This window comes from Oncorhynchus kisutch, linkage group LG1 (assembly GCF_002021735.2).
Source record: "Oncorhynchus kisutch isolate 150728-3 linkage group LG1, Okis_V2, whole genome shotgun sequence".
Lineage (NCBI taxonomy): Eukaryota > Metazoa > Chordata > Actinopteri > Salmoniformes > Salmonidae > Oncorhynchus > Oncorhynchus kisutch.
Genome location: NC_034174.2, coordinates 65,163,539 through 65,178,050, shown reverse-complemented (window position 1 = coordinate 65,178,050; position 14,512 = coordinate 65,163,539). Strand labels below are relative to the sequence as shown.

At 44.6% G+C, this 14,512-nt stretch overlaps 1 protein-coding gene across 7 annotated transcripts in view; it reads right to left on the bottom strand.

Moving 5' to 3' along the window:
• Positions 1-14,512, bottom strand: part of LOC109889410 (regulatory-associated protein of mTOR) — a 178,069-nt gene that overhangs the window by 105,395 nt on the left and 58,162 nt on the right. For all 7 annotated transcript variants that reach the window (XM_031829912.1, XM_031829923.1, XM_031829914.1 and 4 more), the window contains exons 5-6: positions 7,169-7,327; positions 6,249-6,395 (exon numbers count right to left, since the gene is read on the bottom strand). In XM_031829912.1, the coding sequence (XP_031685772.1) occupies positions 6,249-6,395; positions 7,169-7,327 (306 nt within the window). The remainder of the gene's footprint in view (positions 1-6,248; positions 6,396-7,168; positions 7,328-14,512) is intronic.

Sequence of the window (14,512 nt, the reverse complement as noted above, 5' to 3'; positions counted from 1 at the left end):
CTTGACTGTTTTCCCCCCTTACTGGCTCTGACATTGCTGATAGCTACTTTATTGAGGAGAAATGTACTTACTATGACTGTGATATGTGGCCGTCCCACCAAGCCATCTTAAGATGGACGCGCTAACTAAGTCGCTCTGGATAAGAGCGTCCGCTAAATGATTCAAATGTAAGTAAAGTCAGAGAGAAAAGAGAGGTGAAAGGAAAGAGAAATAACAGTCGACAAAGAACAAGATGACAGAAGACGAGAGAAGGGAAAACCAGCCAAGATGGTAACGCCGAGTAAGAGGACCAGATAAAAGAACAAGAACAGAACCGACAGAAAAGAGGAGACCGATAACAGGCCAGAGGGACATGCAGGTCAGAGAAAGGGAGTGAAAACCTTTAGGTCATTGGATTCTCTCACTGCTCTAAACTTCTGCTATCATGCGGTAATGAGATGTGGAAGAGAGCTTTTGAAGTTCAGGGCGGCGGCCGTGTTCGACAGTGTGCTCTGAACAAACAGCAGATATTGGCTAATGTGATATTATCATTCTGGGGAAATGGACCGCCTGTACAATGCCATGAATACAAAAGGTGTGAGAGACACTGAGTGTGTGTGGAATGCACAGGTGTTTATGTCTGAGTGCATGTGTGTACACGCACGCGCGTCTCCTCCTGTCTGGGTGTATAGATCCACCCAGACCTGGTTTAATGTCAGCCTGCCTCTAGGCAGCTTGTGGAGGTGAGCTCCACATTTCATTTGATGACCTCGGAGCGCTCCCTTCCCCTCCTTATCCAAGGCTGTGTACCATGGACTCCCTATGCTTATAAATACTTCACAGACTTATGACTGAAGCGCTTGTACTTTTGAGCTTCAAAATGTGAGTTCTGCCATAATTCAACAGTTCTGGTGCAGCCTAAATCTCCCAATGACTAGCAATACGTGACGTACGGCCGAGTTTCAGGCAAGGATCTGGCCCTTGGGGGTCATTTTGTACTGATGGCATAGCTGATGCATATGATGGAAGGGTGCAATACAATTTAAAGCACTATGTCTAGCGTTATGATAGCAAGCATCACGGTAGATGGATGGTACTGCGTGTTGAAGAGTGGGACTCTTCATTGCACCCAGGAGACTGAGATTTACCTACCACTCCTAGTACCATCCCATCGGGAAGAGGGAAATTCTGCTTTAAGTGTTAAAACCACTTCCTGTTTTAAAAAAAAAATCACTGTCAAGCTGGCTATAACTGCTGTGCAGGGAGGAAGTGAAAGATCTTCTCCAAAGTGTCAACCCAAACACTTACATACAGTGCAGTAGACCAGGGACACATGCCCAGTCGATCAGACACAGAACTTCTGCTCTCTGTCCTAACATCTCCTTAGTCTATAGGGAGAAAAGAACGTGGGATGCACACACACGCACACACATGCACTCAAAGACAAGTGTCACACACACAGCACACACAATCTGGGAATTGTGAGGTGAAAATAGCTCAATTCTCCCCACAGTCAACTCCTCAACATCTGATGCAAGGCATGGTAAACCTAGGCTTATTAACGCCACTTAGGGCAGAGTGCAGATGATGGAAGGCTGGTCATATTTTACTAAGGGCTAGCTGGTAGACACACACACACACACTCTGAAATGCAACCAGACAGACCAGCATTTTCTCCATATTTTTCCCCTTGGTGAGGAGCAAATACAACATTCCAAAACTTTCAATTGAAATCAACAGAGGCATGAAAAGTGTGTGTGTGTGTGTGTGTGTGATTCAATGTGTTGTACGATTATACCTCTCAGTTCAGGGTGCAACAGAGCCATGGGCAGAAGAGCCACTCCACCTAAACAACAGATACACTGAAACAACCTCAACACTACATGATGAGACAGCATGAGTCCTCCCAGCTCTAGAAACACACCAGGAATAAGTCACTTCTAATCAGTAGAACCACAGTGAAACCCCTTATGGATATAGAGCCTTCCTCTCTAATTGTAGCTTGTTATAATGAGGAGACTCCAGAGAAAGGAAACTAAAAGCAGGACCTGCAGCAAGCCAACATCTCAGTGTGAGATCCATGTGTGTCTTCATTGCTTTTCATAAATACCACTATTAAACATGCAGCTCTGCTCAGACCGGTCTGGATTAATAGGGACGTGTGCGCTTGCGTTTGTACACTGTGCATGTCCGTGTCTCGTACGATTACATCTTCTCTGTCACTTCTTAATGATGAAATGTTACACTAACCAACGCAACATGTATATTTGAACAAGTCCGTAACACATGATGATGGATCAACGATGGCGGAACAATATGGTTACACAAGTCATTTGGGATATTGTGATACAATACACCTTATGGTAAATACCACGTTACTGCCTAAACCCGGCTGCTTTTCAGTAATTAACATATTAGCATATCATAATCTCAGAAATTTGCATTACAATCAGCATGGAAGGATTTTATTTTCATCACACTGGGTATGAGAATTTTTTTTGCTGACACTAATTCACAGAACTAATTGTACTGTATGGGGAGCGAGGTGTATACACACACACAGCAAGGAGTCAACAAACATTCAAAACACAGCCTTTACAATACACATATACACACGGGAGTGTGCATTGGCTGAGAACAGATATACCAACAGACAAATGCACAACAGACTCCTTCCGCCCAAAAGACAAGAGCACGGACACACAAACACAGTCAATGCAGTGAGCATCAATGCTGACTCCATACAGTAAGTCTGAAATATTTAGCAGGAAGCGGACTGCTCATAACAGAGCACTCAGACACCACACCCCTGACTGATGGTTGCGTGCGTGTGTGCGCGCGTGAGTGAGCGAGACAGAGAACACCTCCCCGTCCTTCCGCACCACTCCCCCTATTTCCCAGTAAAAAAAATAGTGGGATCAAGTCTGTCCGTGTGTGTTTATGAATACATGCTTATAAGGGTTGTGTGCGTGTGAGAAGGCGTGGGCATGAACTAGGGCCACCCTCTACGTGCACTCTGCTGCAGAGCGTTATGCTGTAGCGGAAACAGGGATGGAGAGGTGGAGAGCACAGGGACTCCCTGCCTGGGTACTATCATGCATCTTTAATAGTCTTCCGGAACTACCTCCCTCTCTCCACCTCTCTCCTTCCTCTCTTTCCCTACCTCCCTCTTCATCCCATTTCAATATTCCTCTTTCATCTATCCCTCTCTCCCAACTACCATTCATCTTTCCATCCCCGTCCTCCAACTCTCTCGTTCTCCATCACTCCCCCCCATTCCTCTCTTCCTGTTGCTGTGAAGGCAGGGGAGAGGTGCACCAAGGTGTAAAGTGGAGCCATTTTGCCTTCCGCCATTATTTAACTTGGCCTAGTACTAACACAGAGGGCTATGAAGCTAAAAGCAGTGTGGTATAACACAGTAGTAACCAACTGTTCTGTGACCCAGAAAAACAACATTTTCAATACAAACTGACTGAAGACATCGGCCTTTATCTGACCCACTAAAAAGCACCCACTCCAAACAGAGCATAAATTCCTTTTGCATATTGGCACATTCTTTTCTGATGAATAAGGTTTGTTTAAAATATCACATATACTTTCAACCAAGGCGCATACAATGGAATTTAATGTGGCATAACCTAAGTATCACATGGCCCATGTTGTTATATGGCCCATTTTTAAATAGTTTGTTCACAAACTCACTGGTCAGTGGCTACAACCTTACACTTGAATGGATAGCTAGGCTAGCATGGAAGAGTGGTGTTTCTCAACAGTTCCAGCTGGCTGCAGCTAAGAGCTTTACCCCACAGTGACCCAAAGAGAACCCAGAGTGGTCAATTACACCAACACTTTTAACAGCTGAGAAACAAAGGCTACTCTCTATCTCTCTCCATCTCACTCTAGACCTCTGTTGATCCATCTCTCCTCTCACTTTTTTTGCTCTTCCTTCCCCGCTCCCTCTCTCGCACTGACAGCTTTAAGTGTTATTGATGGGCCGCTGGGCCTTCTCTCACTCGTTCCTCTATCTGGGCCGTGACCCCTGCTATCTCAGCCTGGTAAGAGTTGGACACATAGGGAGCAGGGCAGAGGGAGCCTGAATGGACGGATGGGGACTTTATGGTGAAGTATGAATCTCCTCACAGTATCTGTCTCTTTCTCAGCCTCTCTAGACTGCATTGTAACACTTTTTTGTCCATCGCCTCGCTGCCATCCCTTCCTCTCCCACCTCTTTCTCCCCCTTTCTATTGCTCGCCCTCTTCTCTACCTCTCTGCCCCCTTTCTCCACATCCCATCAACCCTCCTTGTCCTTCTCTCGCTCGTCCTCTTTCTTTCTGCTGTATTCAATATAATCTGAAGTGCGCTCAAACTCCTCCATGAATAATTTAACTGCGTGTTGTAAATTCACTTGAGATGCCACGGCCGGGAAGAAGAAAACTGTGGAATAAAGGGGATAGAGGGATGGTAGGGAGGGGGAGGGGAGATCCTGACCAAACCAAAACGCTATCATTAATTCATTTAGCTCCAGCTGCCTATTTGCTGGCTGGGATCACAGAGAGGAGATTGTGAAATGCTTCTTTCATTCAAAAGAATTATCTGGCTTGCCATTCGGAATTCAAGGCACATTATACACACACATACCTTGGTCTCGCTGGGGGAGTGGTTGTGTGTGTGTGTGTGTGTGTGTGTGTGTGTGTGTGTGTGTGTGTGTGTGTGTGTACAGAGCATTCATAAATTATTCAGACCCCTTGACCTTTTCCATATTTTGTTACGTTACAGCCTTATTCTAAAACCGAATAAATAGTTTTTTCCCCCCCTCAATCTACACACAACCAATAATAACAAAAACAATTGCACTTTTTATTTTTATAAATGAAATACATTCACGTAAATATCCAGACCCTTTACTCAGTACTTTGTTGAAGCACCTTCGGCAGCAATTACAGCCTCGAATCTTCTTGGGTACGACAATAAAAGCTCGGCACACGTGTATTTGTAGAGTTTCTCCCATTGTTCTCTGCAGATCCTTTCAAGCTCTGTCAGGTTGGATGGGGAGCATTGCTGCACAGCTATTTTCAGTTCACACCAGAGATGTTCGATTGGGTTCAAGTCCAGGCTCTGGATGGGCCAACCTAGGACATTCAGAGACTTGTCCCGAAGCCACTCCTGCATAGTCTTGCCTGTGTGCTTAGGGTTGTTTTCCCCATTCTGAGGTCCTGAGTGCTCTGGAATAGGTTTTCATCAAGGATCTCTGTATTTAGAAAAAAAATAAAAAATACTAGTCCCGGTACCTGCCATTGAAAAACATCCTCACAGCATGATGCTGCCACCACCATACTTCACTGTAGGGATGGTCCCAGGTTTCCTCCAGATTTGAAGCTTGATATTCAGACTACAGAGTTCAATCTTGGTTTCATCAGACCAGAGAATCTTGTTTCTCGTGGTCTGAGAGTCCTTTAGGTGTCTTTTGGCAAAATCCAAGCAGGCTGTCATGTGTCTTTTACTTAGGAGTGGCTTCCGTCTGGCCACTACCAAAAAGGACTGATTGGTGGAATGCTGCAGAGACGGTTGTACTTCTGGAAGGTTCTTCCATCTCCAAAGAGGAACTCTGGAGCTCTGTCAGTATGACCATCAGTTTCTGGTCACCTCCCTGACCAAGGCCCTTCTCCCCTGATTGATCAGTTTGGCCGGCTCTAGGAAGAGTTTGTGGTTCCAAACCTCTTCCATTTAAGAAAGACAAAGGCCACTGTGTTCTTGGGGACCTTCAAGGCTGAAGACATTTTTTGGTACCCTTCCCCAGATCTGTGCCTGGACACAATCCTGTCTCGGAGCTCTACGGACAATTCCTTTGAACTCATTGCTTGGTTTTTGCTCTGACATGCACTGTCAACTGTGGGACCTTATATAGACAGCCGTGTGCCTTTCCAAAACATGTCCAATTAATTGAATGTACCATAGGTGGACTCCAATCAAGTTGTAGAAACATCTCATAGGCGATCAATGGAAACAGGATGCACCTGGGCTCAATTTCGAGTCTCATGGCAAATGGTATGAATACTTATGTAAATACGTTTTCATTTCATTTCAATGTATACATTTGCAAATATTTCTAAAAAGCTGTTTTCGCTTTGTCACTATGGGTTATTGTGTGTAGATTCATGAGGAAAAAGGTATGTTTTATCCATTTTAGAATAATGCTGCAACGTAACAAAATGTGGAAAAAGTCCAGTCCTCTATACTTTCCGAATGCAGTGTATATCTCTGCCACCCACCTCCAACTCCTGCTCTCTCTGCAGGGCAAACTGTTTGAAAGACTTGACGATGATGCCAGCGTTGGAGCAGTCGTAAACGAAGATAGAGGGGCTGCCCATCCACGTCTGGAGGTCGTACACAGACAGAGGGATGTACTGGGTGTAGTTCTACAGGACAAACAGGATGAGGGTTATTAAACATTTTGGTAGACAACATTAGATGCCATGTTATAGCCACCTACAAGCCAGCAAATAGAAATGTTCTGTACTACTAGCAATTATTTGTTCAAAATTAGTTTAAGATGTTGCCAGATCCTTCAAACCTCTTTCAATACTAACAATGAAAGAAAGGGGGGGGGGGGTTAACTGTACATCTGTGTCCCAATTCACTTTTTGGATTGGATGTGGGGAAGCAATGAAAGTCCTGGTGCTGTTTCTGACTACTGTACTGGGAGATACTCTATGGTGGTGGTTTTAGGAGGTGGACCAGAGGGATCAATGGGGCCTTGGCACACCGTAGCAGAGAGTCGGCAGCAGGGCTAGTTTTATAGGACTCATCATTAAGGGTTACAAAGAGAGGAAGAGAAGAGGAAAGGAGGAGGCGCTCTGGGGTGTACTGGGCAGAGGCAGCGCCCAAACCAAGACAGGAGCCGTGTATCATTTAGAGTGGGTGTTCTTTGTGTGAGTTGTCCATAAAATAATGTATTTCTGTAATAACTATTTTTGTTGTTGGTGCGGGGGTGTGTGTGGGATAACTTGTTTAAGACTAAAATCAGTGGAGCCAATGGACCTGATCGTGTGTATTCAACGATTGGACTTCATTTGTGAGTCTTTAGTGTGATTGTAGAGGCAGAAGTGGAAGTCATCATTGGACGTGTGTGTGTGTGTGTGTGTGTGTATATATATATATATATAGATATGCATGTGTGTGTTTCTCTCACCTTGTTGAAGACCCAGATCTCCCCGTTGACGGTGGGTCGGGGGACCCCGTGTCCATTGTAGTGGAAGAGGACACGCTCCTCCTTGGCGTTGCGTCTCAGGGACGTACACAGCTTCTTCACCTCGTCTACGGTGGGGTCCAGACTCTGCTTGTAACGTGCCTGAACGAGAGACAGAGAAACCGAGAGAAAGAGTGGAAGAGCGTTAACATCATTTGACATTGTGTTCTGTTATCACGTTGCTACAACTACCTGCTCCTCATTTGATCTGACAACACGCATTCGATGACAGGAGAGAGAGAAGGAAAGAGATGCATTTCAGTTTGAGAGTGTGGACAGACATACACCATAGTTTAAAGTGTATCGATTAATAGACAGACGCGAGTGTAGAAATATGAAAAGGGGGTGAAACAAGAAGCAGGCCAAACACACAGGTCTTTTCATTTCAACTCCCTCTTTCATTCATCATTAAACAACTTTGGAGAAACAGAGCATGTGGATTGAACGTCCTTACAGGTCAATGCCCAGAGGACTAGAAATAACTAGATACAACTGAATAGCGGTGCTGAAAGTAGGTTAGGGCTACAGTTGATGTCTTTGTTGTTTGTGTCTATTTGAATAATATTTTTCTATGAGAAAGGAGGTGCATTTGCGTCATTGCTATCCTACCTGGGGAGAATAGAATAGACTATTGTGTTTGCTGTAATAGGCTTCAGTGGCATATTTAAATAATGCTCCTGCTGCTTTTAATTAGTGAAACAGGCCTCGAGGTCATTTAACAATGAGAGCAGAGTGGGACAATGACCTGCTGTGTGTGTACACGTCGTCATACAAATTTAGACGGTGTACATTGTATGATTCCCACGTGCGTACCAACAGTCAAACACAGGTTCTCTCAAACAAGACACACAAAACATTGAAAAGTCAGTCACCTGTCCGCATCCTGTACAATGGATTAAAGTGAGCAATAAGAAAGATGTTTTTGTTTTTGAGTGCTCCAACTATGTTTAACCTCAAGAGTCCTTTAGAAAGTTTGTGGTAAGCCCTTCTCATAACCGCACAATATTACATCAACCTAGAACTAACCAGTTCCCATTCAACCTAGAACTAACCAGTTCCCATTCAACCTAGAACTAACCAGTTCCCATTCAACCTAGAACTAACCAGTTCCCATTCAACCTAGAACTAACCAGTTCCCATTCAACCTAGAACTAACCAGTTCCCATTCAACCTAGAACTAACCAGTTCCCATTCAACCTAGAACTAACCAGTTCCCATTCAACCTAGAACTAACCAGTTCCCATTCAACCTAGAACTAACCAGTTCCCATTCAACCTAGAACTAACCAGTTCCCATTCAACCTAGAACTAACCAGTTCCCATTCAACCTAGTATGAACCATACTAACTTTAATCCATCAGTTCCCATTCAAGGACTTCAGCATTTAACCCACACAATCATTAGAAACACCAAGCTAATTAGCAATGAACCAATCAGTCCAATATGTATTTGTATTCAACAACGTCATCCAGTCTCCTCATTCGGCTTCAGAACACAGTGAGCATGCCTTGAAAGCTAAAGTTGCTGATTGAGTTTGGTGCAATCAGATAGGACCGCAGTCTGAACACTGCCTGGCGGATAGACCATTTCAACGATCCAATGTTAGTCCTTATGAGATTAAGTGTTATCAGCAGCTGCTAATTGTGTTAGAGTTGGGATTTCACTAATGGGATGTACACTGAAATGTGAGTGGGGAGAGATGGGGCGGTAACTTGATCAGTTTAGGCTGACTAAACTTTCTTCAAGCAAGTGTGTTCGATGGAGAGAGAGAGAAAAGGAGAGGAAGAGAGAGAGAAAGGAAAAAAGGAGAGAAAGTGAGAGTGAAAGCGCGTTTGTGTACATGTGCCCATCACACACTCAAATGCTGTTCCCCATCGTTCCCTGAAGGGGGAGCCCTGGTACCCCACTGGGACTCTCCTTGCAGGTAAGTCAATAATCCCAGGAAGTCCTCCTCCCATCCTACATCTCTGCAGCTAGCTCCTAATGCCCAGCAGTGTCTGAGCAGTCCCATTGTCACTGAGTTGGGAATTTGACGTGCATCTGCCCTTTCAGTTTCTGTCCGTCTCTGTTTAGTTGGCTCTATCGAGGTGTCCATGAATTGATCCATCACTCCTTACAAAAAAATCTGACTGACTCCATTGGTGCATGAAGTGGTTCTGTTGTTTCTGTCAATGTCAGGACAGATATGGTGCCTGGCGCACTTCAACCTGAACCGAGCTAAACCCTGCCCTGTCTGCTTCAAGGAACAGGTACCAGGGAAGGATACAGATAACCAAGAACACAAAAAGACACACTTACAATCTCAGACATACTGATACCGTAAGCTACTCAAATACTTGCTCTCTCTCACACACACATACAGGCATAGCCTACACGGGCACACAGGAACACACAGGCAGTCGGACACACACACACAAACATTTTCCACTGATGGTGGACCTGTGGGACTGGGGATAATCCCTGTACTAGAACAAGGAAACGCACAGAGCGTAACCAACCTCTCATCCCTGATCTGCTCCATAACAATAAGAGCATATGTCTCAAATGACACCCTATTCCCTATGTAGTGCACTACCTTTGACCAGAGCAAGCTCCAAAGTGGTGCGCGACATACAGAATAGGGTGCCATTTGGGACGGAACCAGAGTGAAGGGGAAAAAGCTCCACATCATTAACACACTAAACCTTTCCTAAAGCCATTCTCAACACTGAGGGGTGCAGGATGGTAAGCCCACAGGGACATTAGAGACTAAACTCACTCTGATTACAAAGGAAAAGATGGATGGTATTACCAGTCTTGCATAAATGTTGTGTAACAAAAATACATGACACAGAGAAAGATGAGATTGAGAATGAGGAGATACAATCTGCCTATAGTAGTAAGCTTGTCACCAGTCTGATAGATTATCAGCTTTCAGTCTTTCTGGTAAAAAAAACTAACAGACTGAAGTTGCAGACCAAAAGCAGGCAAAATAAAATATGCAAAATAAATTTTTACTTGCATACTTTTTACAGATACATTTGTTTCTAAAAGATCCAAAGAACAAGCAAGGATAGACAATGTCTGAAGACAGTTTGTATAGTTGACAGCAGCAGTGGCACCCCAACTTGTCATCAATGAACGCAAATCTGTTGAGTGCTGTGCCGTTTCCTGTCATTGGGAAGGGCTATGTTAACATTTCAGCACAAATACTGGGATTGTTTGGCTGAGAAGGAGAACCACAAATCTAATAGGCAGAGCGAGAGGGAGGAAGAGAAAGAGTAAGAGAAATAGTCATTTCTCAAGCACTGTATCATCTTCCTGCTTTCAGATCAATACCTCGGAGGAGAAATGATGCCAATGGTTTGATGGTGCGCGCACACACACACACACACAATGAGCAGGCCTGTGTTTCTGATCACTTTCGTTGCATGTTCAACAACACACACACATACACCCTTTCATAGATCTGTCAGTGATGACGTGTGTCGGTGCGAAGTCAGCCAAGGGGCTTCTTTACTTTAGATCAATTGTCTTCTTCCAATTCACACCGCAGGAAATTGAAGAGACCCTTATGTTACTCCTGTTAATAGACACTCAGTCAGAAACATTCTAGTCACAGTAAAGGTTATAACCATGTAAAAAGCCATTCTATTTCTATGGAGGGTACTGTCCTTGCCAGACTGAGTAACATGATGCAAGTGTCATGACAGAATCGTATCACCTTGTAAAATTATTTTAAAGAGATTCTCCGGAACTTCTGTATACTTTTTTTGCCAGTAGTTCTCACGAGCCAAAAGTGGCCCCTGAAAATTGCGTCATATGTACAGATACATTTTGTGCACAACTTTTTGCTCACTCTCTCTTTGCTGTCTGTGTATCTTGCTAGCTGTCTCTCAAATAGTGAAGGGTCTGAACCTCATTGGCTGGAACTCGAATTGCTAGCTCAGCACAGCTTTCAGTAAACAGTCACTTTCAAACTAGGGATTTTGTGTCTAATTGTGGTAAGACAATAGTTCTCTTCATAGATAATGCATGAATGAACTACACATTAGCATATCCAGCCCAAAGTGAGAGGTATAAAAATACTTAGTCACCAAAGTTCTGGATCACGTCTTTAATCCAGAGTGAGCTGTAAATAGCGAGGGGGACTAGAATTGCTTTTTACAATTTTTTTATTTTTATTAAAAGGAATTAGTTTTCCTTGTCATATTTGTCATTGCATCCCTTTAAAGAGCTATTAATAACTTGCAAGAAATGTCCAGATCAACCAACCCATGTCAGCTAACATTTTTAGTAAGGTTTTTTTAGCCCATAGATTGTTGTACCGTTGGAGTCACTCAAATATCACATTAATACAGACATGGCAACATGTATAGAATTGAAAGAAAATAAGCTTTAAACCTGTAGAATTCTCTCTCCAACAACAAGAGGGGTGTGAACAGTGTCATGAACAGTGCTTGTGCCCATTGAAATAGGCGTGGATCACTGGATGTTCCCCAATACTGGTGGGAAGCCTGAGTGAAAAGGTTTGGGAACCCCTGTATTTGACTATAATGTGTAAGAAGATTTTTTTATTTTATCATTCAAATGGTCATGAACCAGCGCAAGGCCAGCACTGAGTAATGACAGGTTTAGGATGACACAGATGACGCATCACTTCCTGGTCAGTATGGGTAAGAGGACAGACAGTTGATCTGGCGTCACCTTTTTTCCTTGTTGTCAGATGCCCTGTGGGCTGTAATCTGCAGCTGCTCAGTCGTGTGTGTGTGTGTGTGTGTGTGTGTGTGCGTGCCACTCAGGATGAAAATGAACGATAACAGGTCACTAGGATCCACAGACATACCCTGCAGCCCTTTGAACTCAAGTCAATCTAGTGAGCAAACACTGGGCTTTGCCTGTAATGCATTTCAGACACAGGGCCCAATTCCCTAGAGTAAACACACAGGCAATTTGTGAGGGTCCATTTCTGTGTCAGTTGCAATGTGTAGAGGGGGAAGATAGTTCAAAGTGTGTATAGTGTGTTGACCTGAAAATAATTGATATAATAAAATGATTGTTGTTTGTGTGGGTAGGTGTGGGATAGCATGTCTAAGCAGACTGATCCATTGTGGTGGCTGTGGGAATGGCACCACCCGTCACTAAGACATGTGCTACTGAAATTGTATATGGATATATTATGTAAGAGCAATGGTGGAACACTAATACAAATGAGTTCTCTCCCGCGTTAGATAGCAGTCGGTGTCCGCGGTTCAGAAACACATCCGTGCGCTGTTGAATTGGCGCCTTTTCCTAGACCATGTTGCTATGTGCATAATAGCAAAGTTAACCAGCATATTGCGGCAGAGTTGGATGAGCAAACAGCCCTTGCCTTAATTGTCTAAGAAAAGCGAGGAGAGGAAACCAAATTAATTAGCTCTATAAATCAATAGCCTAACTTTCATAAATCATCCAACCATCTACAGTCCCAGTCAAAAACGTGCACACACCTACTCATTCAAGGGTTTTTCTTTCCTTGTTCCCTTTTTCCTACCCAATTTCGTGGTATCCAATTGGTTGTTACAGTCTTGTCTCATCACTGCAACTCCCCTACAGACTCGGGAGAGGTGAAGGTCGAGAGCAGTGCGTCCTCAGAAACATGACACAGTCAAGCCCCACTGCTTCTTGACACAATGCCCGCCGAACCAATGTGTCGGAGGAAACACCGTACACCTGGCGACCGTCTCGGCGTGTACGCGCCCATCCCATCACAAGAGTCACTAGAGCGCGATGGGACAAAAGACATCCCGGCCGGACAAACCCTACCCTAGCCCGGACGACGCTGGGCCAATTGTGCATCTCCCCGGCTGCGACAGAGCCTGGACTCGAACCAGGATCTCTAGTAGCACAGCGAGTACTGAGATGCAGTGCCTTAGACCACTACACCACTTAATGGGTGCTGCTTGTGCTGTTACAGACTGGGATGATCGGGAGCTGATGTAGTAGGGGTGGCCAGCAGAATGAGCTGTGGAAACCTCCGTCCACCAGTGGTGTGTGTCAGCCACAGGGGCCACAGGCCACCATGTAATCACCACATAACTCTGTTGGCAGCGTACATTATGCAGCTGGCACCGTTAGCACCACATAACTCTGCTGTTTTGCCGTGAAGGCCAGCATCACATAACTCTACCATGGCCACTGGGCTAAATACAACTAGACGCTACCATATATCTCTACCTTCGCCGTTGTATGCTATAAAGCTAGCACCTCAGGACCATGACGCTACAGCTAAGCCCTTTGGCATCACATAACTCTACCTCAGACACGAGGACACAAATAACCCATCAATATACCATAGCCAGCTCCAGTCTAAATACAGCTAGTTGGACCAGGAAGCCATTTGAGAATTTTGGTACATAGCTCCAGTGTACAGCTTCAGAACAGAGGTCCAGTAAAGCTCTCTCTCTTCATACGGGCTCAGCTGTCCAATCCACCTCTTTTCTCTCGTTCTCCTCTAATCGTTTCTGATCCCAATTTCCTGCTACTGCTGCTGGAATTACAATGGAAATTGTTTGAGGAGCTGTTTGAGTGGCAGCAATGCCAGAGTCCATTCCTAAAGACAGAGTCTGACAGAGGCTTGGGGACTTCCGATGTGAGTTGGGGGATTGAAGTGGGAATTCTGTCCGGATACGCCAGGAAGAGAGAGGAGAAAAGCAGGGTGTGGTTATGGGAAGAAGAGAGTTGTGTTTCAGGGTTAAATGTAGAATGTGGGGCGAACAAGGGGGAATGAGGACACACACTGACACTAATCTGAGTGTGTGTAATTAATCCTCCTCCATTCGGAAATAGCCTCTAATGCAGGGGTCTCCCGGGCACACCTGTAGGTAGGTAGGTAGCTAGGTAGGTCGGTCGTGCACTCGCACCTCAGGTTATTTTTGTCACAAAGCGGATGTTTGTGGTAGAACCCCACCCCCTGGTTATGGTAAATGATGGGTCTTCAACATCCCAAGGGGTGTGATATGTGAGCCTGTAGAGGTATCCAGGTCAGGTGTCTCCTGGCTACTTCAGATCTTCCCATCTGATTTAGGGTCCATTGATCAGGTAATAAATATGTCTCATTCTGCTCCTCAGGGATCACTGGGTTATTATAAAAGTACTGATCAATAAAGCCTCAAATGAGGGGAAGAGACCCTACAGGTTTTAGTCCAGTGAATGTTTACTGGAAAGGTGTGTGTTTTCAGAAGTGTAGTTCTAGTGTGTGTCTGTGTACGTGTATGTCAGTGAGTGAGTGCAGTGAATAGAAGAGAGCCAGTGGTTACCGTATTTTACT